Source organism: Astatotilapia calliptera, chromosome 11, assembly GCF_900246225.1.
Source record: "Astatotilapia calliptera chromosome 11, fAstCal1.2, whole genome shotgun sequence".
Classification (NCBI taxonomy): domain Eukaryota; kingdom Metazoa; phylum Chordata; class Actinopteri; order Cichliformes; family Cichlidae; genus Astatotilapia; species Astatotilapia calliptera.
Window position 1 is genome coordinate 27,705,364 of NC_039312.1, and position 25,289 is coordinate 27,730,652.

General features: G+C 40.2%; 1 protein-coding gene across 4 annotated transcripts; it reads right to left on the reverse strand.

Moving 5' to 3' along the window:
- On the reverse strand, positions 1 to 23,609 carry mag (myelin associated glycoprotein). Of its 4 annotated transcripts, none has more exons than XM_026185042.1 (13): positions 23,535 to 23,609; positions 15,175 to 15,294; positions 12,471 to 12,576; positions 11,706 to 11,781; positions 11,231 to 11,599; positions 10,827 to 11,123; positions 9,640 to 9,897; positions 8,789 to 9,049; positions 7,905 to 8,213; positions 4,568 to 4,667; positions 3,856 to 3,952; positions 3,527 to 3,580; positions 1 to 3,212 (listed from the first exon to the last, which is right to left on the reverse strand). In XM_026185042.1, the coding sequence occupies exons 4-13, from the start codon at positions 11,749 to 11,751 to the stop codon at positions 3,054 to 3,056; spliced, it is 1,950 nt and encodes a 649-aa protein (XP_026040827.1). In that variant the 5' UTR covers positions 11,752 to 11,781; positions 12,471 to 12,576; positions 15,175 to 15,294; positions 23,535 to 23,609; the 3' UTR covers positions 1 to 3,053. The 4 variants fall into 4 exon arrangements, with proteins under 4 accessions (XP_026040827.1, XP_026040826.1, XP_026040828.1 ...); XM_026185041.1 differs by lacking the exon at positions 23,535 to 23,609 and adding an exon at positions 18,732 to 18,878; XM_026185044.1 differs by lacking the exons at positions 3,856 to 3,952; positions 23,535 to 23,609 and adding an exon at positions 18,732 to 18,878 and having other exon boundaries at positions 3,147 to 3,212.
- Between the last annotated feature and the right edge of the window lie 1,680 nt (positions 23,610 to 25,289).

Here is a 25,289-nt window from a genome sequence, read left to right on the forward strand (position 1 = left end):
TACGGTGTTGTCTTTGTTTTATTTATATTTGCAGGAAACTGAAGACAAATGAATTTGCTGGAGGCATCAAGGACTTTTTAAAATAAAAGAGCAAGCAAACTACATCATTGGTGACAAACCTACAGTCATTACAACAGTGCTTATTTGCAGAGACTGCAAACCCCGATCTAAATTATATAATCATAAATGAAGAAACAAAAACTCCATAATAATTATTATGATCACCACAAAGTACTGGACATACACATTTTCTTTACAGCACACTGTGGCAAAGATTAGATAAGATATTTCTGCTTTAAAAATAAATAAATAAGAATATGAGGAGATCGGAGACAGTGAATGGTTAATGACTCTGTGCAGGCAGGCAATTTAGGAATGCTAGCTTGCATATTTGGAACCCTTCATCTATAATTTAAGAGAACAGTGTCTTAATAAAAGGCCAGCATTGATTAAAAGTCTTAATCAGTGAAATTTAATAAAAAAATGTCTCATTTCTCATCATAAAGCTACAGGTAAAAATTATACCTGCATATTATTACCAGAACGGAAGAGCATCCAGTTAGAAAAACGTCAGGTCTTCACTTGTAGTTAAAACCAAACGTAATCTGAAGTTTCATCATCATGGTTTATTCATTTTGACAGAGAGATTCATTTGGGTTCAGTTCAGTTTAACAGTTAAAACTGAAGTGCTCCTTATAATGTATCATTCTTTGTTTCACAATGCCTTTCCCCTCTAGAGATGTCTGTACCTGTACAAAATTACTGTAGTTTGAGGCCTATAGTGGATTTTGCTCTGCTGATTATGAAACCATTTAAACACAGCTTACATAAACACTCTGCTGCTTCAGTCAACTTACTCCATCATTTTAAATGAGACAGCCAAACAAAACAAACCAAATTTCATAATAGGATTTTATAAACCTTTAGTCATTATATTTATATCCAAAGAAATTTTAATCTTCACAAAGAGATTATTTCTCCATTTCTTTCTTTTGTTTTCCACTTGACTTTTCCATAAACATCTTTACATACATTTAACAATGTACATTAAAAATTGCATATTTGCTATTCTGTGTTACATTGTTAAAATCAATCTGAAGTGCAATAAATACCAATTTAAATCAAAATTACAATCAATATCTATAGTTTCTTATGCAAAATGATAGGGTATAGGGAGTTATGGCTACAGTGTGTGTGCAAGTCTGAGAGATGACTCTATAAGACATGGTGTAAACTGACAGGTAGGAGGCTTCTTGGTTTGTTTAGATCAGGTATGAGGTTTGGTCTGTACTAAGTAAAAAGCTACACAATACAATGTTCTCAACTAGCTTCAGAAAATCTGAAGGCATGGTGCTTCAAAGGTAAAGATTGCTTCCATTAAGCTATTGCTCGCATTAAGGGTAACTTATGACTCTGTAATTGGAACTAAACCAGTACCAGGGACCAAACTCTGGACATCGTGGTTCCTGTGAATTTGGCCATTTATTTAAAAAAAAAGAAGAAAAAACCCTGTCTCTTGTGAGTTAATACATTCAATGGATAAGCAATGCTAAAATACTAAGTACTCCCTTAATGATTAATGGAAACAATACAGAAAACACAGCCTTTGATTTAACTTCATGTAGATTCATGTAGTCAGAGGTTGGGAACTGTTTTCTAACCTTCTATTAAGACAGTGTTCAGTCAGAGTGGCTGAGTGACGTGTGACAAAACTGCTTTTCGTTTGTCAGTCTGGCTTTTCACTGCTGTTCAATACTTGAATGTGTGCCTGCTGGCAAAAGAATCATGCAGGATGTTTACTGTACAAACTAGAATCCCTTTCACCATCAATATACATCAAATTAATATATTATTGACACCATCATTATCAAGTTAGACTATTAGTGAGCTTTAATAATACACCACAGGTTCATCAAATGTCACTGAGTAGCACAACCAGATGGCTTGTCAGCATCACCTTTTGCCATTCAAACATTTGACGCAATCCTGTGAGAACAAAGCACAGACCTCTAGTGAGGCGATGCTGAAACTTCCCAAAGACCCCAGAAATCAGTGTCCAGTGATCTTTCAGCACAATTTGAATACACACACCCATTCATACATACACACATTGTCTATAGGAGATAACACTTTGGCCACTCACAAGCAAGTATGTTGTGCTTCAGGTCTGTATTTTCTAGTTGACTTGAATAATTTTGAAGACACACGTGCATTGTGGAAAAGAAGTAGAAAATGAGACACTTTGCGTTGGCCACAGTGGAAGAAATCCCCTCAGATCTCATTCTTACACCTACACGAAAAATGCCAGAATCAAGGTTCGACCTTTTTCAGAACTGGAAAGTATGTCGCTTAAATTTACAGACTTACTATCAGAAGTGATGGTGACTTTTTCCAGGTAAAATGAGAGGCTACTGTGTCACAGCACACATTAAATACAATTATGTAGAATCTAAAGGCATCTCCTTTTCTCATTTCTGACAGTTATCTTCTTAGGACACAACAAGATAGGAGAGGGTTCGCTCTCAGTACACAGACACACATAAAGATAAGACAACAAAAAGCAGTTACTCCTTGCCCTGATGCTTCGACTGGCAGCAGACACAGTGACAGTTAAAAGAATAGATGGAGAGCAAACAGTGAGACAGACACAACAGCAATCAAAAGGAGAAAAGAATAAAAATATGGCCACCGTTTAACGCTGTGTGTAGAGACAATGTACTGCAACTTGAACTAGGCTTGAAATTAACATGTGCTTTACATTGTCCAGTTGGTGTTGCTCAAAACCACCAGAAATACCAGTTTTTCCCTAATGGTGGTATGTGACGGGGGATCCCATGGAGGAGGGGCAGTCCATAGCAGCGGAAACTGCCACAGAGCAGAAGATTACATGTGATAAATTTGATAAAAATGAGGGGGGAACAAAAGAGTCATATGCAGAGTGAAATCCAGGAGAAGAGGTGGGGTTATTACACAGTTTACGGGGCAGATGATGTGTGTAATATAGGGCTGCCACTGCATCTCGCATAGCCGAGGGATCAGGGAAGGATCGCGATTCATTTGGCTTTGATTTCTGTGTAGTTGCTGCCGTCATCCCTCCTCCCTGAGGCCCCCTCCCTGGACCTTGCCCCGATAAACTCCAGGGAAGCGTAATTCAGCTCTTGCCTCTCCAGTCCCGCCATAGTGCCCACAGATTGATAATCCCCGTCTTCTCCCTGCAGACAGAAACACCGTTTAGCGGCAAAAATCAGCGGCAAGGTGCCAGTGACACCTCAGATTGCAGAAGAGCGCGACAGACACTAAAGAAAAGATGTTAGTGATTACTGGTCGACATACTGAGAGGGAGTCTGAGATGTTTCCTGTTAGACTGGCAGTTTGTGTTAGCAATGAGGCAGCCATGCAGAAGGCAGTATTGGAAACAAACAGCAGTGTACAGAACACAGAAGCTGATATGCGAGGAGATGCATCTGTCACTGAGGCTTGTGTTTTTTGGTTTTTTGTTTTAATGGGGATTGTAGGGGAACCTTACCGTAGTCTCCTCTAGAATGGAGTTAAACTTTGAGCCCAACAGCTCTGTCTTAAGCTGTGCAAGAGTTAGGGGAGAGAAAAACACACAGAAAAACGCAGAGAAGCGATGAAAGCAAGAGAAAAACAGTGTTTGGAAAGGTCATGGTTGGAGCTACTAGACTGCTAGTGGGACAGATTCTTTCTGGTACCTCATTTCAGAGGTTAACATGGGGTCTTATCATGACTGTACGACTTTTTCATTACACAAAACTTTAACCCCAAACAATCTGAGAATGGTAATCCAACCCATCCTCAATCATAATCATAATCATTGACATCAACATGTCTCACCACTTTCTTCCTCAGATTTTGTTTGTCCTTCTTGACTGCGCTGTAGTACAAAGCTGGGTTCTCCAGGACCACGTCCTGCCTAGGGTTGCCATTCTCTCTGGGGGACGGAGTCACATAATCAGACTCGGTCTCGACTGCCACTAACGCAGGGCGACACGCCAAGCCTGGGCATCCATTTTAAAACAACAAGCTCTGTAAGGTTATGCTGGAGGCCAACCGTGGCTGTGAGTGACGTGGTTATTTTATGGGTTTAGTCGCTGAGATCACACCCACTTCAGGGCCAGAGAAAGCTTGCAAATTTGGTGGTCCAAATATGCCTTGAGGCTAAAATAAAGCACTTTGGTTAAGAGGGCTACTCGAGTTGTATTTAGCATAGCAGGTCAAGGATACAGAAGCAGTGTCAGAGCAGGGAATCGTGCCTGCAAAATATAAGGTTAGTCCAGCTTGCTAACCAACTCCACAAGGCAGCCAGTGTAGATCTCCAAGGATTTCAACAAGGACTTGTCACTGCAAATGAACTGAAATTGCTCAGGAGAAATAATTCTCACGTCCACATCAGTCCCACATTCACTCGTATACAGTGTGCAACGATGTGTTTTAGAATGGATGACTAGGCTTAAGTGTTTCCTTGGATTTCAGAAAACGCTTAGTAAGGAAGTTGACTACTCCTGCCTTGCAACGGCTTCTCCATTAGTTTGTCATTTATACTCACTTCTTGTTGTTGTGACCAACATATCTAACTGCTGCAATGATGAAGGCTATGACTGCCACTCCTCCAATGGTGCCGACTATAACTGCCATCATGTACTTTTCTGAAAACAGAGGTGGTAAAAACAAAAATGAAGGGGAGTGAATTACTGTAAACTTCATTGAGTAACACATGGAGAAACTGCCCACCGAGCTAACAAGCCATATACACTCACTGGCAGCTCTTTTAGATACACCTGTTCAACTGCTCATTACACAGATGTCTAAACAGCCAATCACATGACAGCAGTTCTGTGAATTTAAGACCATGTAGACATGTTTGAGTCAGCTTGCTCAAGTTCAAACCAAGCATCAGAATGGGGAAGAAAGGTGATTTTGTATTTCAGTGACTCCGAGTATTTCAGAAAGTCCTGACCTATGGGGATTTTCCCACACAACCATGTTCAAGGTTTACAGAGAAAGGTCAGAAAAGAAAATAAATTATCCAGTGAGTAGCAATTCTCTAAAAAAACAATGTGTTGTTCATGCTAGATGTCAGAGTGTAATGTCAGGTTGCTTTGTGCTGATAGGAAGCCAACAGTAACTAAATAAACACTCATTACAACCAAGGTAGAAGAGCACCTTTGAACATACTATCTTGAAGACGATAGACTACAGCAGCACAAGAACACACAATCAGCTAGAAACATGACTGAGGCTACAATACACAAAGAAATTGGAAAAAATGTCTGGTCTGATGAGTCTCAATTTCTGCTAAGGCATTTGGATGTTATGATCAGAATCTGCCCTGTGTCAGCAGTTCAGGCTGTGGCGGTGGTTCGATGGTGTGGGGGATATATTCTTGGCACACTCTGAGTTCTTGAACATTGTTTAAATGCCACAGCCTACCTGAGTATTGTTGCTGACCATGTTCATTCCTATGTGAGAACAGTGTACTCATCTTCTGATGGCTGCTTCTAGCAGGATAATGTCACAAAGCTCAAATCATCTAAAACAGGTTTCATGAGAGATGCTATCGTGTCAGTATGGAGCAAAACTTAGGAATATTTCCAGCAACTCCTGGGAATTAATGCTGGCCTGAAGACAAAAGGTGGTCCAACCTTGTATTATTTATACCTAATAAAGTAAGCAGTGGATGTCGTAAGTATTTATAGCATAGTCTAGAGGATTTAGGTATAGAAGAAAATATAAACAGAAGAAAAGAGACTTATTTTTTTAAACTGCTGACCATTGTGGAATTTTTAACTGCTAATCAAATAGGAGAAAACTGTGCTTTTTTTGTTCGGATCCATTTTCTGTAGCAAATCAATAAACATTTAATTTATGGAAAAGGGTCAATGTAAGTGGAATTGATTGAAAATTGACTACGGTGTTTAAGTTTATTGTAATTAGTAGAAAAGCACAAAAATTTCCATTGCCTTAAGCTTCATGACACATAACAGGAAATAGTCATAACCAGGCATTGCTTACGCGTAAAGTACAGATACTTTAAAGATACAGATGTCAGAAAATAACATCTGACATGTATTAAAATCTTTATTACAGGGAGTGCAGAATTATTAGGCAAATGAGTATTTTGTCCACATCATCCTCTTCATGCATGTTGTCTTACTCCAAGCTGTATAGGCTCGAAAGCCTACTACCAATTAAGCATATTAGGTGATGTGCATCTCTGTAATGAGAAGGGGTGTGGTCTAATGACATCAACACCCTCTATCAGGTGTGCATAATTATTAGGCAACGTCCTTTCCTTTGGCAAAACGGGTCAAAAGAAGGACTTGACAGGCTCAGAAAAGTCAAAAATAGTGAGATATCTTGCAGAGGGATGCAGCAGTCTCAAAATTGCAAAGCTTCTGAAGCGTGATCATCGAACAATCAAGCGTTTCATTCAAAATAGTCAACAGGGTCGCAAGAAGCGTGTGGAAAAACCAAGGCGCCAAATAACTGCCCATGAACTGAGAAAAGTCAAGCGTGCAGCTGCCAAGATGCCACTTGCCACCAGTTTGGCCATATTTCAGAGCTGCAACATCACTGGAGTGCCCAAAAGCACAAGGTGTGCAATACTCAGAGACATGGCCAAGGTAAGAAAGGCTGAAAGACGACCACCACTGAACAAGACACACAAGCTGAAACGTCAAGACTGGGCCAAGAAATATCCCAAGACTGGTTTTTCTAAGGTTTTATGGACTGATGAAATGAGAGTGAGTCTTGATGGGCCAGATGGATGGGCCCATGGCTGGAAAGGGCAGAGAGCTCCAGTCCGACTCAGACGCCAGCAAGGTGGAGGTGGAGTACTGGTTTGGGCTGGTATCATCAAAGATGAGCTTGTGGGGCCTTTTCGGGTTGAGGATGGAGTCAAGCTCAACTCCCAGTCCTACTGCCAGTTTCTGGAAAACACCTTCTTCAAGCTTCTTTTTCAATTATATATTTATTTTGTTTATTGATTTCATTGTATGCTTAAAGTATGGTTTTAACTGCTATCTCTGTTTTATTATTGGAAAGCACTTTGGTCAACTTTGTTGTTTTTAAAAGTGCTATATAAATAAAGTTGGATTGGATTGGATTGGTACAGGAAGAAGTCTGCATCCTTCAAGAAAAACATGATTTTCATGCAGGACAATGCTCCATCACACGCGTCCAAGTACTCCACAGCGTGGCTGGCAAGAAAGGGTATAAAAGAAGAAAAACTAATGACATGGCCTCCTTGTTCACCTGATCTGAACCCCATTGAGAACCTGTGGTCCATCATCAAATGTGAGATTTACAAGGAGGGAAAACAGTACACCTCTCTGAACAGTGTCTGGGAGGCTGTGGTTGCTGCTGCACGCAATGTTGATGGTGAACAGATCAAAACACTGACAGAATCCATGGATGGCAGGCTTTTGAGTGTCCTTGCAAAGAAAGGTGGCTATATTGGTCGCTGATTTGTTTTTGTTTTGTTTTTGAATGTCAGAAATGTATATTTGTGAATGTGGAGATATTATATTGGTTTCACTGGTAAAAATAAATAATTGAAATGGGTATATATTTGTTTTTTGTTAAGTTGCCTAATAATTATGCACAGTAATAGTCACCTGCACACACAGATATCCCCCTAAAATAGCTAAAACAAAAAACAAACTAAAAACTACTTCCAAAAACATTCAGCTTTGATATTAATGAGTTTTTTGGGTTCATTGAGAACATGGTTGTTGTTCAATAATAAAATTATTCCTCAAAAATACAACTTGCCTAATAATTCTGCACTCCCTGTGTGGTGTCATATCAATTTAAATAGGATGTGATAATAGTGACACATTACTTAGTGTCAAACTAAATACTAAGTAAAGTTGTCTACTCACTCTCTTGCTGCAGCTCCAGTAGTATGCTCTCTCTTCCATATGCATTGGAGATGCTGCAGTGGACGTTGACAGCAGGGCTGCCGTTGTCGACCCGTTCACCTTTCTCCCGTAGCTTGATCATTCCTGTGGACGTGTGCCCGTCTGTGTGCGTGTAGAAGTTGTACCGGCCGTCTGTTTCGTTGATGGTGATGTTCAGGTCAGGCAGGTAGAACTCGATAGTGGGTTCAGGGTTCCCTGTGGCCATGCAGACACACTGGACACCTTCCCTCACCACTGTGCACTTTGACTCCTCCAGAAGCACAGGGGCATCTAATGAGGGAGGGCAAGAGATGATTACATCAGATAGCTGTTGACTAGTAACAAATTATACTCCTTTGGTCAAGATTTCCTTTAACCTCCTAAGACCTGAACTCTTCCACGGCATGCATTTTTAATTTATCTTTGATATCCGATCACATTGGGACCCAATAAATGTAAAAACAAAGAATTACTAGATTTTTTTAACCTTATTTTTGTTTTTAAGAAAAATAAAAGCCACATATGAGGATATTCGTTTAAAATTTTGATAGAACAGTAGCAGTATAGTGTCCTCGTAAGTGGATATCAGGCCCTTGTAGAGCAAAATTTAGTATTTTGGTCTAAATAACCCAAAATGTGATGTCTACATATTTGGACGCCAGGTCCTAGGAGGTTAAAGTACGTTTTTACTCAAAGGAAATAAGAAGTTTTGTGGAATTCTACAAAGTGCAATTCACCATACAGATAGCACATTACCGTACATTGGAGGGTTACACAAACGTATCTCTTGCTGCCATCATGCTTTATTCTTTGGCCTAGTTTTAGACTCCCTTTAAAAATATAATACAGAAAACTGACGCACTCACACTCGACAGTGATGTTGAGGGAGCTGCTGGCTCTCCCATGCTCATTCTCTGCCAGGCAGCGGTACTGTCCATCTCCCTGCGGTGTGATTTCCACAATCGTCAGCACTGACAGCTCATCCGCAGTGATGGTGCCCACCAGTTGCCCATCCTTCAGCCAGGTGAGGGTGGGTGCTGGGCTTCCCTGTGTGCTGCAGTGCAGGGCCAGAGTGGTACCCTCTACTACTGTAATGGAGTCATTTACCACAGGCTCATGGGGAGGATCTGCAACAAAGAAGAGAAAATGAATTTGTTATGTTTACTATTCATATAAGAAAACCTCTATCTTATAATTCTTACATAAGATCCTTCTTCATTTCAAAGGCACCAAATTAAATAAAACCCACAATATCTTTTTTTTTTCCTTTTGGACACACAGTGACCTAAATAAATAAACAGTGACTTTGATATATCTAAAAATATGCAGTACAGATTCTGAGCAGGTTTTTGTAGTACATTCATTTACTGCAGTATTGCAGTGCAAGTTGAACTGGCTGAAACATTGTGATATCAAAACTTTTGCCTTGTCTCACCCAATGTTTGTACCAAAACAAAAAGAACATTTAAGCTCTATGGACCAGATACATTGATTTCCCAGGACATTTTATTGTGGTTTTAATGGTGGTTATTAAATGAAATCTTATCAGTAAAGTGGCAATGGTTTGGAAATCATTGAGCATCTATAACTTCTTGTTGTGAGTCCCTGTTTAGATCAACTGTATTATGAATCCACACAGGGGGTTGACATTCAAAAGATTTTCACTTATGCTTACAAATGCTGGGGTTGGGAGTCATTTGCTATCTCAAAAACTTACACTTTACAGCCAGGTAGAGTGAGGTGTTCATGATGCCATAGCCATTGTCCCCAACACAGGTGTAAATTCCCTCATTTGCAGGTGTCACATCATCTAGCATGAGCGAAACATTGGATGCTGTGTCCCACAGCAGCTCTTGGTCTCCAAACATCCAGGCGATCCTGGCAGGAGGGTTACTGTCTACCTCACAGTGCAGTGTCACAGAGCTGCCTTCCATCACCTCTGAAGAGGCATTCACCCACACAGAGCGTGGAGCATCTGCCAGGAAACATATAACAGGGAATTTATTTTCCAAGAACTCGAATGATGTCTGCAATTCACAGAATAACTGTCTCCTAAAAAATGATTTAATCTTTTCAATAAAAGAAATCGACAAATCGACAAATTTACACCCTCAAATAAAGGTTGAAAGGTAGCTCTTTAACTTGAGGGGACTTCAAAGCAAATTATATCTAAATAAAAGTGAAACATGCAGATTGATGTTTTGTACTAAATCCTGTACAAGCACCAGATATTGTTTTCAACCATGCTAGTGACAATTTTAGTCAGCAGTTAGCTGAAATGGTTCAGCAACTTTTAGATCGGTTTTTGCGAAACGAAAGTGAAGTGAACAATAGTTTATAATAAGAGTTCACACTTTGGTAATTTGAACTGGAATATTTTGTACTGTTTCATAATAGTGGGATTACTGCTACTTCAGATTTGTCAGTGTTAAGAAGGTTTATTCATCTATCACAATAGGAACAGAACAGAAACTGCAAAGATGCTGTCTTGATCTGAGGTCATTCCATACATGAGATTTAGATGAAAAAAAGAGTCGTAGGCTATTGATTTCTTGTCATCCTCAGTGACTACTTAAATACTGTCATAGCACCTTTGAAATCAGCTGTACTATGTCTCCGTGTTAACTAACAATTCATTTTAGGCTCTTCGGTTATTTTTTTCTAAACCATACAAATATATCTTAATGCATGTTCAATCATCCATGTAAGGGAATCCCAGAAAACTGAATCCAGAATCAACTTTCTGACATAAAGATATGCTTGAGTTTTGTGATCTCTGAGAAAAAGATCCACTTCAACTCACTTCACTGCAAACTGTCAGGCTCAACATCCCGTTTGAAGCCATACTAACATAGTGGAATGCTTTTCAGTCTTTCAGTTTGATGTTTTTATTTTTTTACTTACACTTGACGTCTAGAGAAATGAGCCTCTCATAGGCTAGTGTTGTGTTGGGGTAATAGACCCTGCAACCTAGAAGCTGCCCATTGTGCATGGGCCTGGGTGTGAAGGTGAGGGTGTTGGAGAGGACTGCTGTGTTGCTTTCTTCCACGAGGTCAGTGCTGAATTCTGGGTCGGGCAGGTAGTCCGTGTACATCCACTGGATTTCTGGAGTCATGTCTGGGCAATTATCAGGAGCATAGCATGTAAGCTCCAAGCTCTCGTCACTAACAATCTCCTCTGGTACATCGATGTTGGGCTGATCTGGAGACAGAAATATAAAAGGAAAATATGATTGTTATGGCTTTTTTAATAGCTATAAATTTTCAACTATAAAACGACTTCCGATCATCCTGTCATCAGTCACTTACCCAGAACCTTGAGCTCAGTGAAATCGGGGTATGTATAGATGTTGGCTCCACCGAGATCTGCACGAAAGTAGTATCTCCCCGAGTGCTCGGTGCCAATGTTGTTGATGAGCAGAGTGCAATTCCTCTGGTGCAGATCTCCCAGCAGCTTGGTTCGGCCCTTGTAGCTCTCATGCACAACGTCTGTACGTGATTTAAAGACTACAGGAGGGAAGAGTTGTGGGTAGGGCTGCCCAAAATACCAGATACCATGAATGCCACGGCTCGGCCTTATTCCAGACGGATACATAAAGGTGCAGGGGATGACCACACAGGAATTTGTCATGGCTGAGATATCCCGAGGTAACCAAACATTCCACTGGCAACTGGCATCTGGGGGAAGAGACAGAAGCTCAGTGGACTCTTCAACATACAGGATACACATAGGAATATTACCTGTCTATCATCATAAAAATATAGAAGTAAAGGAATTTATTACCACTGATGAACAACAGCAGTGGTAGGAGCAGCTCTAAACACCACATGGTCTCTGCTCAATACTGGACCATAGACCTCTGAAACAGACGCCATGCTGTCAGTCATCAACAGAAAAACATACACATACACACAAATATCACGTTTCCACCACTGATGCTGCTGCATGACTCACACGCCGCACAGGCCTCTAAAAAACAAATTCAAGATGTTCTTAATGTTTCACAGTTTCTTGGTTTTATAGTATATCATAGCAATCCTCTATCAAAAACCCCAATGTGGAACTTTTCAGTAAAACAAAGAAAAACAAAGATCAGAGTATCAGTTGTATCAAAGTCCCACAGGTTTTACTTTTTTGTCCGGCACAAAACATGACATGACATTTCTGCAATACTTAGTGTGCAACATGGACCACACGTTACAGTATACGGACTGAAAAGTGTCATTAACATCCAAAAAGATAATACATTCCTTCTTACTATACTGTGAATACTATAGAAAAATATAATAATGTCAACGTCCTTTCTGTCATGTCCTACATTTAAAAGATGCAGAGCTAACACTAACTTGAGCTATGTCTATGAATATGTATATTAAGTGCAGATAGTGCTGCTTGCAAAGGCTCAGTCACAAGTTGAAAACTGCTCATATGGAGAGTTTTGGCTTTTTATCAGATTGGGTTGTGGTGTGAACATTCTTAGAAAGAAAAAGCACCTCGTATACAAGAAGTAAAAATAGGTTTTACTGTTTTGAACTACTGTGGTTTTACCTTGAAATACGGATGGTTAAAATGAATGGAACCTCTGAGAACAAATCTTCAGCAGTTCCACTAGAGGGTGTTCACTCACACCCAGACAGCTTGACAGCCTCCTTCTCTGTGGAAAGAAAGAAAGAGAGAAAGAAAGAAAGAAAGAAAATACCAGTGACATCAGCATTGCCAGGCGATTACAGCACTCGCAGCCCCCTCGCTTGCACAGACCAATAGTAAGTCACACAAACACAGCATCAGTCAGCACCTGTTTGCTCCCCCTCAGTAGAGTCACTCTCATTATGGTTGCCATACGTAAGCCGATTCAGTGAATGGCTCTCACTGTTTCCTGAGCCTTGACACAAAGCCAAACTCCAGTCACCACACATCATGTCATTAGTGGATTACTGGTACTTTCTGTGCTGTACTACAAATCAATCCGAATAGACAATATTCACTTATCAAAGCGTATGAAAACAAGTGAGATAATGAAAAAGTGAGAAACAAAAGCACATTACCACAGAAGAATCAAGCTGTTTGTGTTGTTTACTTCCTTTGCTCACTATATAGTCTGGAATATCAACCCTCAGGTTGAAATAAATCAGTCCATATAAATTTTCATCACATCTATTATGAGCTCTAATGAATAATATTAAAGTACCACTGAACAGCTACCCTGAAGTACCCCTGAGCAAAGTACCGTCCCTACACACTGCTCCCACTGCTTCACTGAGTGAATGGGTCAAATGCAGAGAGAGTAATTTCCCCATGGGGATCAATAAAGTATACATCATTATCATTATTATTATTATTATTATTATTATTATTATTATATTTCTATATAAATTCAATCTGTCATTTTTATTTTATTGGCAATACCTGCACTGCAAATGCAAAAATAGCTGAGGTTTGATATCCTAATAAAATCATGGCCATTTCGAGTACTGGGGTCAGAATTCAAATATACATCCCATTACTGTGGTGCTCAGAAGGTAATAAAAAATGCTTTGTCCTTAAATTCACCACCAAACAGCAATCAAACTCAAAAAAAAGGAATCAGACTGCAAGAAAAAGCTCATATTACTGAATCTTACCCTTTCTAATTCAACTGAAATAGTCATGTTGACATGTAATAACACATGTTAATAAAGGCTTGTTGGACTATTTCTCTGTTATTTTTAGATATATTTGCCTTTATTTTCCAGTACGCTGTTGAGATGCATAGTAGAGAGGGAAGGAAGATGCCATGCAGTAAAAGTGGCATGTGCTCTGACCCCCATATTGAGGCTTTTACATTAAATTATGCACCATAATGTCTGCATATTGCTCCTCTCTGAGATGATAAATAGCCAGTTTCTCATAAGCCTGGAGTTTTCATATGCTTGCAATGTACTCTGAAATTATCATAATTCACTCATTTACAATCCAAAGTGCAATATAATGCCATTATATTTGTATTATTTACTTTGAGTTCACAGTTGTTTTCTTATTCCTAAAGAAATCTATTTGTCTAAATGTGGCATACAAATGAGATGTACACCAGTATAATGACTGTTAGTTTGGACGTAGAATAAATGCCTGTAGAAGGAGAAGCAGCGGATTTCAGCCTCACGATGCAGCAGCCGGTGTGTGCAGATGGCGGGTCTGAGAGTGGATTGTGTTTTAGAGCTTCGTGATTAACACATCCCAACATCCCCCAGAGAATCCTTGACCAATATTAGCCTTGTTGTTAGAGAGAAGGGAAAATTCAGTTGATTTTACACTGAAAAAAGCACTGGATGTGCCACTTATCATGCAGTCCAATAATTAGTCAGTCACAGTCACAAATTCCTAGGAGCATGAGGATGTAATTTTATTTTTACACTTTATATTTAAATTTGCCTGTGATCTTTAAACCTACCGTATCTGGTTATTTTGGGCACCTGGAAGCAGTGGACCCAGGTTGGGAACACAGTATTATCATGAAGTTGTTACCAAATATTTAATCATTTTCATTTCTGGTAAACTAGCATAATCATTTGAATTTGATTTTCTGGCCACCTGGTAAATGTAATCCCAATGGTGTCTCTTGTTTAGCTATGTTTTTGATTCTAGTCCTGAGGGAAATTACTCTTCAGTTTCTAAACACTCTGCTGTCCACTATGCTAACCAACTTGATGCAAATTGTGTGTGGTGTAAAGCTGAGGGATTTTTAAACTTTTTTTAGCAAAAAAACCAAAACAAAAAAACAACAGCTGCCTGCTGCAACTGAAAGCTGTGCTATTGAGAGTGATGAAAGTCAACCTAAACAGTCTCAGAACTGCACAAGCAAATTATAAACTCTGAGTAAGTGAGAGGACCTTTTTTTTTTTTATATATATATTTCAGCTACCAAAAAACCCAAATATCTATATTGTAGAAAGGGTCAGACTTTGAATTCTTGGCCAATAATGTCACACTGTTGCCTGGGACAATTCAAACTTTTCTCCAAAGTTGCATCAACCTCAGACATCTGCACTGCAACAAAAAGCCAAGAGTTAAGTAAGTGTGTCCAGGGTGAGAGGCCATGCATCAGCAACATAGGAGAGAATAGAGCACAGCAGCTGGGCAGGGCCACTGACACCACCACCAACCTTACCAACAATGGCTTTATTGATGGGATGGACAAATGGCTGGCACAGAGCATAGCATACGTGTGCACACTTTTATATACACGACTCACGCAATGCACACAGAAAACACTTACCTCATAACAGCCTCAGCACCAGGCTCCTGCTGCCTCCCAGCCTTGACTTTTTCTTCGTCTTTCCTTTGTTTTTGCTCTCCCCGAGTTGGTTTTCTTGCCCTGCTTCCCAGATGCCACTGTCTGTGGGAAAGGATAGAAAATGGAGATAAAAAGATATGTTGAAGCAGACAAGGGGAAGGGGAAGAGAGGAGTCTGTGTGAGCTCTGGTTTACATGTGTTGTGGGCAGATCTGAATATGTGTACTGCAGGCCCACTCAGCATTCCTTTACTTTCCACCACTTCCATGCACTGTCCTATGTGCCTTGATGCCCTGAACTTTGAGCCTACATTATGCTTCAACCTCTGAGACTTCTTGACATTTCTTGAACTTTGTTCACACAGACTTGTTGTTATGACTGAGACACAAGGGCCAAAGCTGCTTGGTGAAGGAAAGATGACTCATTATTGGTTTAGTAAAACAACATTTAAACTTTTGGGAGAACATGAAACTTGAAACTTGATGTTAGTTTCGCTTTGATGTTAGGGTTCATTTGTGTTCACCATGACTGCATAATCAGTGCAACCGTTTTCCAGATGTGTGTGGGAAAGCATAGAGTAATAGTCTAAAGCGCACAATTCAATTTGTGAAAACCATGTCTAAATGAATTTAAATTTCTGAAATTAAGAGTCCTTGGGGCATGATCATTGATCTTTCCAGCCTTATGCAAATCTGCATTAATATTTTCCCTACTAAGGAATGTTAGTAGGCAGTAGTGCAAGCGTATAAATATAACAAAGGCAAGTTGTCTCTCCAGTATGGAAGTTTTTTTTCTCACCCTTATTGTTATATGTAGAGTGAGTCACTGTTCAAGAGCCATTAAGCCACAGGCCAAGTCATGGCATTGAAGGAGTTGTGGATAACCTCAAGGGAATCCCTCTAGAAACAGACTGGAGAGAGTCTGAAGAAGACAGTGTTGCATTGATGCTATGGAGCTATGTACAAATGAATGCACAGCATGCCATAACCCCTACACACACATGCAGCATAAGGCATGCCAGCACACTCCACAGTGTGGGGTGCGGAGCTATGCGACCTTCCTCTGCTTCCCTTGGTGCTGGTTGTAAGCTGAGCATGCTCCATTGTGCTGCTGGGACTCTAATCATTGCCTATACAGTGCATGCATATTAAAGACTCAAAGGGTAACTTATTAAAATGTATCACATTTCTTCTCTGGTTATTTATTTATCTCAAAAAAGAAGCAGAGGGAACTTTACAGAGAAGCAATTAAAAATAGTTTAAATGTAAAAGATAACTCTCAGTAATCAAACATGTTTAGCTTCATCTAATCTGTGTGATGCTTTGTGCAAAAGGTCCTTTTCTAATATCTGAGGCAATCAAACTTCAACGTAATCATTTATTCCCCATCACACTTCGGGGATACAGATGCTATCTAAACAATCAGTTCTGCTAAATCAGGCCACGCCACCTTTGATGAGTCATTTTATATTACTGAAATTGCTCACACAAACCAAAAGGTTTACACGAACACCCCGCTTTGCCAAGAAGAACATTTTCATTGTAAATATCGTCTGCACCACATCTATACGAGCATCACCAGAGCTCTTGGACAGAGAGAAAAAGAATGGGAACCTTGTGTGCAGAACACTGCTCATTGTCCAAGTGAGAAACTGAAGGAATTTTTCCGGAACAGGCCCGCTCACAGCTTGTGCTTTGCTGCTTGCCTGTGACGCGCGTTGATCCACCACAAGCTAAGGCTCCCACTAAAATACTCAGAAGAGCAGATGGTCTTAAAACATGGCTGCTCCCCCTCCCACACATGGCGCGCTGAGCTGCGATGAGCCCAGCGCACCACACACACACACACACACACACACACACACTCATGTGCACAAGATACAAACATAAACACTGAGATATGCCAACATCCAGTCACACATTCTGTCCAAGGTACTGCAGAGTGTTGGCATAAGTAAAAGACTGGACTTATGTAAGGCTCATACATAAGGCTCATCATGTATGTACTTATTTTAGTGTTTAGGTACATTTTAGCTATGCTTTACTCTTATCTGAAGTTTTTTGCAGGAAACTTCTGCTGGCAGTATCATATACCCAAAAGTGAGAAACCACAGAAAGATGGCCTGTGTTTTTCCCGGTATTTGCATGAGTTTGTGGGTGTGTACCATCACTTTCATCTCAAACAACACACAGAGATAGATTACAATTATAAATGGAGGCTTTTACCAAGAGCAAAACACACGCACAGGATATTAAAGCAAGCTTTATTTGGCAGACCACCAACATACTAAGAGACCAGGAGCACCAATAGCTTATCTTTCTCTGCTACCTGGCAAAACCAACTACTGGCAATCCCCATCCCTGTGTGCAGATGGTAAGCCACAGGCCTTCTCTCTTTACAGCGTTCTCCCTTCCGCTCTGAACAAAAGGGGGCGACAAACAGTGCCATCACCTGTTCAGCCACACAGACAATGCATATGTGAATCCATCTTAATGCTTCCTAAAACCTTCCATTTGACTTGATGTCCTGAAACAGTGTGTATAAAATGCCAGGTGTGGATTTAGTAAAAATCAGGCTAGTTTAGATTAATCAGAAAATTTCTAAATTGCGACAGTTTAATTGGAAGGACAAAATTTTCACATATCCATTACACCTAGAAGTGTCACAAAGTTTAAGGTGAGAAATTCAAATGTTTCTTGACAGCCGGTGTGATTTAGCATAAATTAATATCTCTTTGTGGCTCTGCGATCTTCTTTAAAAATCACTAATTGGTATATAATTAACCAACATTATGCTCTCCTCAACTCCTGAAGCAGCACTCTGAATTATATGAGAAACACATTTGGTTAAACATGATTGTTTCCACTTTTCTCTTAAAAAAAACAAAACATCCTCTTTGAGATTCAAGGAATCACTCCAGCTCCTCGCAGTCTCATTACAGAAACCATATACATCCAAACTACTGTTAAATGACTTGTAAAAATGTTTTGCTTGGTGTGTAATCGAAGAATCTTCTACCTGGCATCACATGTCTGATTAGACACCGTAATATGTTGTGGCATTTGCAGGAACAGCTCAGTGCTAATGGCACAGGCAGTAAAATCTGTCCAGTAATAATTGGCTGGGCTTTTAGCATCCCCCGCTAATGTTCAAAACACACACACTCACTCATCCATGCACGCTTACACATCATCACAAACACGTTCAATCACGCAAGCGCTCATAGAGGTGTACACATGCATAGACACACACTCATTACCTAACTTGGTCTAACTTGTGATTCATACAGCACATCTCACTTTTTTCACACCCTCGGTCACTCATCACATCATTTATGAACGCTCACGCAAGCAAGCGCTCATTCACCGTGTCCGTAAGTGTTTGACCTTAAAAAACAAAATTGTTAAAATCAGATTAATGGACTGATTAAATAAAATTCAATCCCCATGTGAAGAAATCTGTATCCTGTTGCTTTTTCTCTCAGGAAAAGATAAAAACCTCAAAAGAGGATAAAAATCACAAATAAAAACTGCTCCTCACCTGTGTAGGTGACCACAGTCGACCTCCAAACGTTCAATAGCTCCTGTATGAGCAGCTTCAGCAGCCACACTCACATGCAAAGCATCGCACCACCAAGACCTCTCGCCACCCTCTGTACCAAGCCCCAACAGTGGGGAATAAAGTGCTCTGCCCACCACCACCATCACAACCATCATCACCAACAACACCCCCCACCCCCCGCCCATCTCAAAATGAGTCCTTCAGTGTAGCAGCATTGTTCCCAAGCTTTGCCCCAAGGCTCAGCCATTCATAAATACACATGGGGCCACAAAGGGCCACTCTGTTCCACCTCACCCTGACAAATACGGGTGAGACTTTGAGCTCCAAGGCCTTTCTGTCCAACATGATGACTTGGTTTAGGTTGGATGGAACTGAGCATATTTGATCATTTTGGATTGATGGAGAGGCGATCCACTTCTTTCTGGGTGTCAGTGTAGCACAAGGCAGGAAATGAGTTTGGGAGGGAGGCTGAATAAGAGGGGTATGAGTGAAAAGAGAAAGGAATCCTATGAGGCTCATTCAAAGCCTGTCATTGATGGAGACTAAAAACCTCAAATAACGCTAGCAGTCAGAGGCTAGAAAAAATAAAGAATGCTTTGCCCCGTGAATAAATAACTATACACTTAGAATCGTGTATGTTCCTTTTTAACAGAGCCAAAGCTTCAAACACTAATATCAGTGGATGTACAAGAAATCCCTACGAAGTAAAAGCTATGAATTCAGGCTCTGTTTTAGACAGTGTTTTTTCCTACTATTGCATTCGTATGATGTCAGCAAGCACCGATACCCTAATATGGTCTTCACACACAGCTGGCTATAAGTACAGAAGCCCCACCCACTCGATGTTCAAACCTTTTGCTTGAGTGGCTGGTTGGCGGCCAGTCAGAAAAAAATGAGCTAGAAATGAGCTAAGGGCTGTGACCTACGGGGCTGTGCTTAGGGGGGTATAAGAAACACAAGGATTATTTTGAACTATGAAGTCCAAAAATGAATATATGGAGTCTAAGATATGGACAATTTAGATGTTAAAGGGTCTGCTACTGCTTTGTTAAGCAATAGCTTAACAAAAGAGTGGGGATAGCTCAGTAGGTAGAGTGGCCCAATGATCAGAAGGTCAGGGGTTCGAATCCACTGAACGGCTACCCTGAAGTACCCCTGAGCAAGGTACTGTTCCTACACACTGCTCCCTGGGCACTAGATTAATGGTTCCCCACTGCTTCACTGAGTGAATGGGTTCAATTTCCCCATGGGGATCAATAAAATATACATAATTATTATTAATAAAAAAAGAGACTTAACAAATTGGAAACTGGGAATTACAATGCTCCTGATATGGCATGAAATTAGCACTAGGGCCAATTAAACAGTAATTATGACATCATACCTTGTCTACGTTGTTTAAACGTTGATTTTCCCTAGAATTATTGGGCTTGGCTTTTTCCCCCTACATCTTACCATAGAGCTGATGCTGATGATTTGTGTGTGAGATCCATCTCCTCTGTCTTGGTGAGTAAGGACACAGCAGACTCCTCCTCTATATCCTTTAGAAAGGCCACACAGTGATCTGAGGTCACTGTGCAGTGGTTTTTGAACGCATTCATTTTCCTTTCTACCTGTGCAGTCTGTGTAATAGTTCTGCTTTGCAACTTTTCAGCCACCCTCACACATAACAAGCAACAGCAATATAAAGACAGTCTGGGTAACTAAATTGTGACATTAGCATTTTATTGCTGCTTAAGTTTTGTCCAAAGTCAGTTCACCACATTTCTGTTAACTTGTTTAAGTTGCTTCAAGTTAGAAAGCACACCTGCATGGTGATGCTAGCTGACCTATAAAACTGCCAACTGCTCCTTCCCTGCTGTTACTATTAAAGAAAATGCATTATTAAGCCTATGTGGAATTACGAGTGTTTAGACAGTTGCATGGTGCTGTAACCGTGTCATGAAGCCCCAAGCCTTGCAATCAAACCTCCTCCCTCCCCCTAACACAGTAGCCATTGTCTCCCAAAGCCTTCTGGGACAGAACAAGCTCAGCTCGAGCCTGACACCGCACAACACTGGGAAGTCGATGTGCACAGATAATTGTCTTTTAATCACAACAATCCCCTTTTCTCTGCCCTTGCTCATTTGTCTCTGTCTCTTGTTCGACTGTTCTCTCTTGGTTGTAATTCTTGTGCCTTTCAGCGAGTTTGACTGGCCACAAGCCGGGCTGAAAATGGACAAAAACTGATGGTTTCAAATTTAAAGTGTCAAAAGCTGCGTTCTAATCTTAATATAATTTTATTCATTCCTTAACAGTTTTTTTCCAAAATGATGAAAAAAATAAAAATGATGAAATTTAGGTTTTCTGGACAAGTATTATCTCGAGGCATTGAAAATAATGATTGTCCCCATCTCAGGAACAAAAGCTTGTTGTCGAGGTGTGAGCACTTCAAATGAGGTCAGACATCCACACATGGTGCATGCAGCACTTGGCCATGTGTGGAGGCAGAAATTGAACTTTCCTGAAACCTTTTTATGAAATGATTCTGATTACTTTTTGCAAGAGCAAATGCAAACCAAGAGTGGCTTTGCAGAAAGGCTGTCTGAAAGTATGAAAGCTCATCTCCATTTGAAAGATTACCGTCTCTTGTCTCAAGGACGTCTGCCATTTCACCTTCCATTCAGCTGTGACTGCTCAGTTATGAGCACTTTTACATTTCAGACATGGCGAGAATACGTGTCATGGGAACTAGTTTATTTCCAGCAAACTCTGACTTTTGTAATCCTGGAGCCTGTTTCACAAAAGCCACCAAAAAATGGTGAAGAATTCTTTTTTCCTTTAACAAGTTAACTTGTAAATGGTTGATAATGGTTATAATCTCCCTCCAACAACTGGTTTGTTCTCTTTGATTTCCCATCTTGTTTAATGAACTAATAAAAAAGCCCTGTACACCCATGTTTAAACCACACGGGCGATTATGATTGGTTTGGTTAATTGGACTTCTTATCTGGGCTTTGTAAGTGTGCACAGATGCACTTCACTCACTCTACTGTTACACTTCTTGAGTCTGGACATATCAAACATTTATTATTCTTATTAGAAGCGAAAGGCTCTGCCACCTTCAGCTTGAGCCATAGAAACTAAACACCTGCATGTTAAAGGTTTTAAAATGTTATTCTTAGCTAGAGATTTCATAGAGAAGCAGCTCAAGATTGGGCTGATTTGTTTAGTTTGGGATTAAAAGTAGGTGTGCAACCAAAAATTGAGTCACTTTTTGTGGACAGTGTTACTGCCAAAACTTCTAATCCACACATGCTCTAACTCTTTAGCAATGTTAAGAGTAAAAAACACCAGAATCTACATAATGCAAACACACAAAGACATACTTTGACAGCATTCTAGTGTAACTGTTGAGGGTGTCATGGTAAGAGAGCAATATAGAGGGGGGGTGTGGGCTGGGGTTGTACTGGACAGAGACTAGTAACCGAATAAGCCTCTGAGAATGGACCCATTGTGTCTCTCTTCGCTTCACTGGACAGAAGCAGATAGCTACCATTTGCAAATAGATGAAGAGTTGGTGAAACACGATGATTTCATGTTTCTGTTATTACACTTAGCAGATGTTCACCTAAGTTGTTTTATATCTGGTATTAATGCATTTAACTTTGTTTAAGCAATGCCGGTTTTAAAGTGTACCAGCTGCTCAGGTATTTAAGCACTGAGTTTCCTCTCATTTGTATAAACAGAAAGAATTTTAATCTCAAAGTTAATGTCCCAAGAGAAAAAAGTCTTGCTCAGAAGGATGGTGAAACTCACAAATTTAACTTGTCATTTATTTCCCAGTAGAAGTAAATGGTTTGGTATTAATGCCAATTTTGCCAATATCAGTGAGAATGAAAATGAGCAATTCTTAAAGGGATGTTGACCCTATTTAGGAGGTTGGATACAGAGCTGCAACATGTCGTGTTTTGTGTTGCAAGAGATTTTTATTCCCAAAGGTCCACCTAATCTCAAATTTGTCCTAAGTTCCCATTTTGTGCTCCAACTGTCATGGAGGGGCTTTGGATTTGTAATGTGCTTGATGTTCGGTTTGTGTCTATGCAGGCCCTCGTTAGGAAATCCGCCTATTTAAAATTTTAACTTTTTCAAACTGGACATATTATTGACAGCTACTTTGATTTAAAAAAGAGAAACAGTAACCTGTGACCTGTCACTGTTTGTTTGAAGTTTGTTTTTGGGTCTGTGTTCTGTTGAAATCGCCTAAACAGGATTTGTCTATCAACTTGACGCTACAGATAGTTAAAACTGTGTTTAAAATGACTGAAAGGCAAAAGGACAGCATGGCTCCAACGTGAAAAAAAAAACATTGAACATTAAATGATAATTAGCTGATAATTTGTTAAGAACATAGGGAAGCTCAGCGGTTTATTTTTTTCTTTTATCTTTTGGTCAAAATGTTTGAAATACACAATGCAAGGATATCAAACAGAACATATCACCAATTTTCCCTGTGTATCATACTTAGATGTAAATAGATAACCTGCTAAAATGTGACAGGGTCACCTTTAATTATAATGCAATAATTATACCATGCAATCAAATACACAGCACTGCTGTAATGTACACGTATCCTTGCAGAGTTGCCACAATAGTTCACTGTCTGGTATTCTGTTGCAAAGCCAAGTCTTTTAAGTGAGAAATTCAAATCCATATGATATAAGACAAAAAGAGTAATCACATAGTTGAAAAACCTGATCTGACTGCTTACAATTGTAGATCAGAGAACAGCAGAGCTCTTACCTTATCAGCTGATCAGACGCCACTGAGGAGACTCGTCTCTCTCCAACATTTGCTTTCTCCACTGCTCTCTCTCCTCCCTCCTCTCTTTCGCTCTCTCTGTCAGCAGATTGGATCTTTGGCACAGAAAAAACTGTGATTGGGAGGCCAGCTGAGGATTATTTTATTTAATTTAAGATTGTTTCTGTTTTTTCAGTTTTAATTTTTTATAATTTGGCTGCCATTTCTATCGTTATGACAACACTGTAGCCAGTGAAATCGATTTCTTAACCCTCTACTGCATGACTTTTTAATTTTGGGGGAAAAAATATTTTTCTCTATTTTAGGGGAGCTTTAGGCTCAGATATTGGTTTGTTGCTTCAAGGCAACACTGTGCGACAAGGGTAGTAAAATGCCAAGTTATTCTGTAATAAGTTGTATTAGTACAACAAGAATGAACAAATAAATACACAACAAATAAACAATGTAAACATTTCACAGAACAATAAAACACCAAAATATCCAACATTTGACCCTAACCCCATGCACGCGCACACACACACACACACACACACACACACACACACACACACACACACACACACACACAAACATTGTGTTTCCATCACTTTTGGGGACATTACATTAGCTTACATTCATTTTATGGATACTTATCCTGACTCTATCCATCACAAGTCCCTGCCTGAACCTTACCCTAAACCAGACTCAAGCCTTCACCCTAAAATTGAATGATTTACCTTGCAATGTGTCCTCATAAAGTAGGCGAGACCTCACAATGTGATTGTGTAAACAAATTTGTGTCCCTACAACAATAAGTAATACACGACCACACACACACCCACACAGCAAAATTGGTATGGCCTGGATCAGGCCCACACAATGTGCTTACACATGGCCCACATACCGCAAAGAATGACGGCCCTTTGGTGGCCCACACCTGGTTTGCCAGAGGTGGCCCACACATGGGCAAGCACAAGGCCAGTTTCAGACACACTGGTGGTCCTGTCCTGGCCCATGTGTGGATTACCTCTGGCAAACCTGATCTGGGCCACCAAAGGGCCATCATTCTTTGCGGTATGTGGGCCATCTGCAGGTGGTGTGCAGCCACGGGCCAGTTGTAGACACACTGCTGGCCCTGTACTGGCCCAGAACAGTTTCATCCTAATGTGTACCTTCATCAAGCCATGTAATAACAACATGTGCCAGAACATGCAAAACAGTGCAAAAGTAACATGCCGAAACTCTGTTCAGACAGTGAATGGACTGATTTTTATATTGCGCTTTTCTACTCTCCCAGATTACTCAAAGTGCTCTATACAACATGCCATATTCACCCACTTTCGGTTAACTGAGTGCTTCCTAACTACATTCATACACATTCACACTCAGACTGGAGGAGACATGCAGACTGGAGGAGCCAGGGATCGAACCACTAACCTTCCGATCAGTTTGTAACCTGCTCTACCACCTGAGATATGACATGCCATTGCATAAACAGTGGCGTCATTGCCAGACCTGGCACACATCTGGTTGACATACACTCTGCCAAGTTTTTTCAAAAAGGTCTCAAAGACTTTAGAGTCAGACCTGTTACAGATCGTCAACTTTTCTTTATTATCAGGTGTGTTTCCAGAATCACTAAAAACTGCTGTAATCAAACCTATACTGAAAAAGGACAATCTTGACAAGACACAAATGAACAAATCTCCCGTTTTTAAGTAAGATCGTTGAAAAAGCAGTTTCTCAACAGCTCAGTTA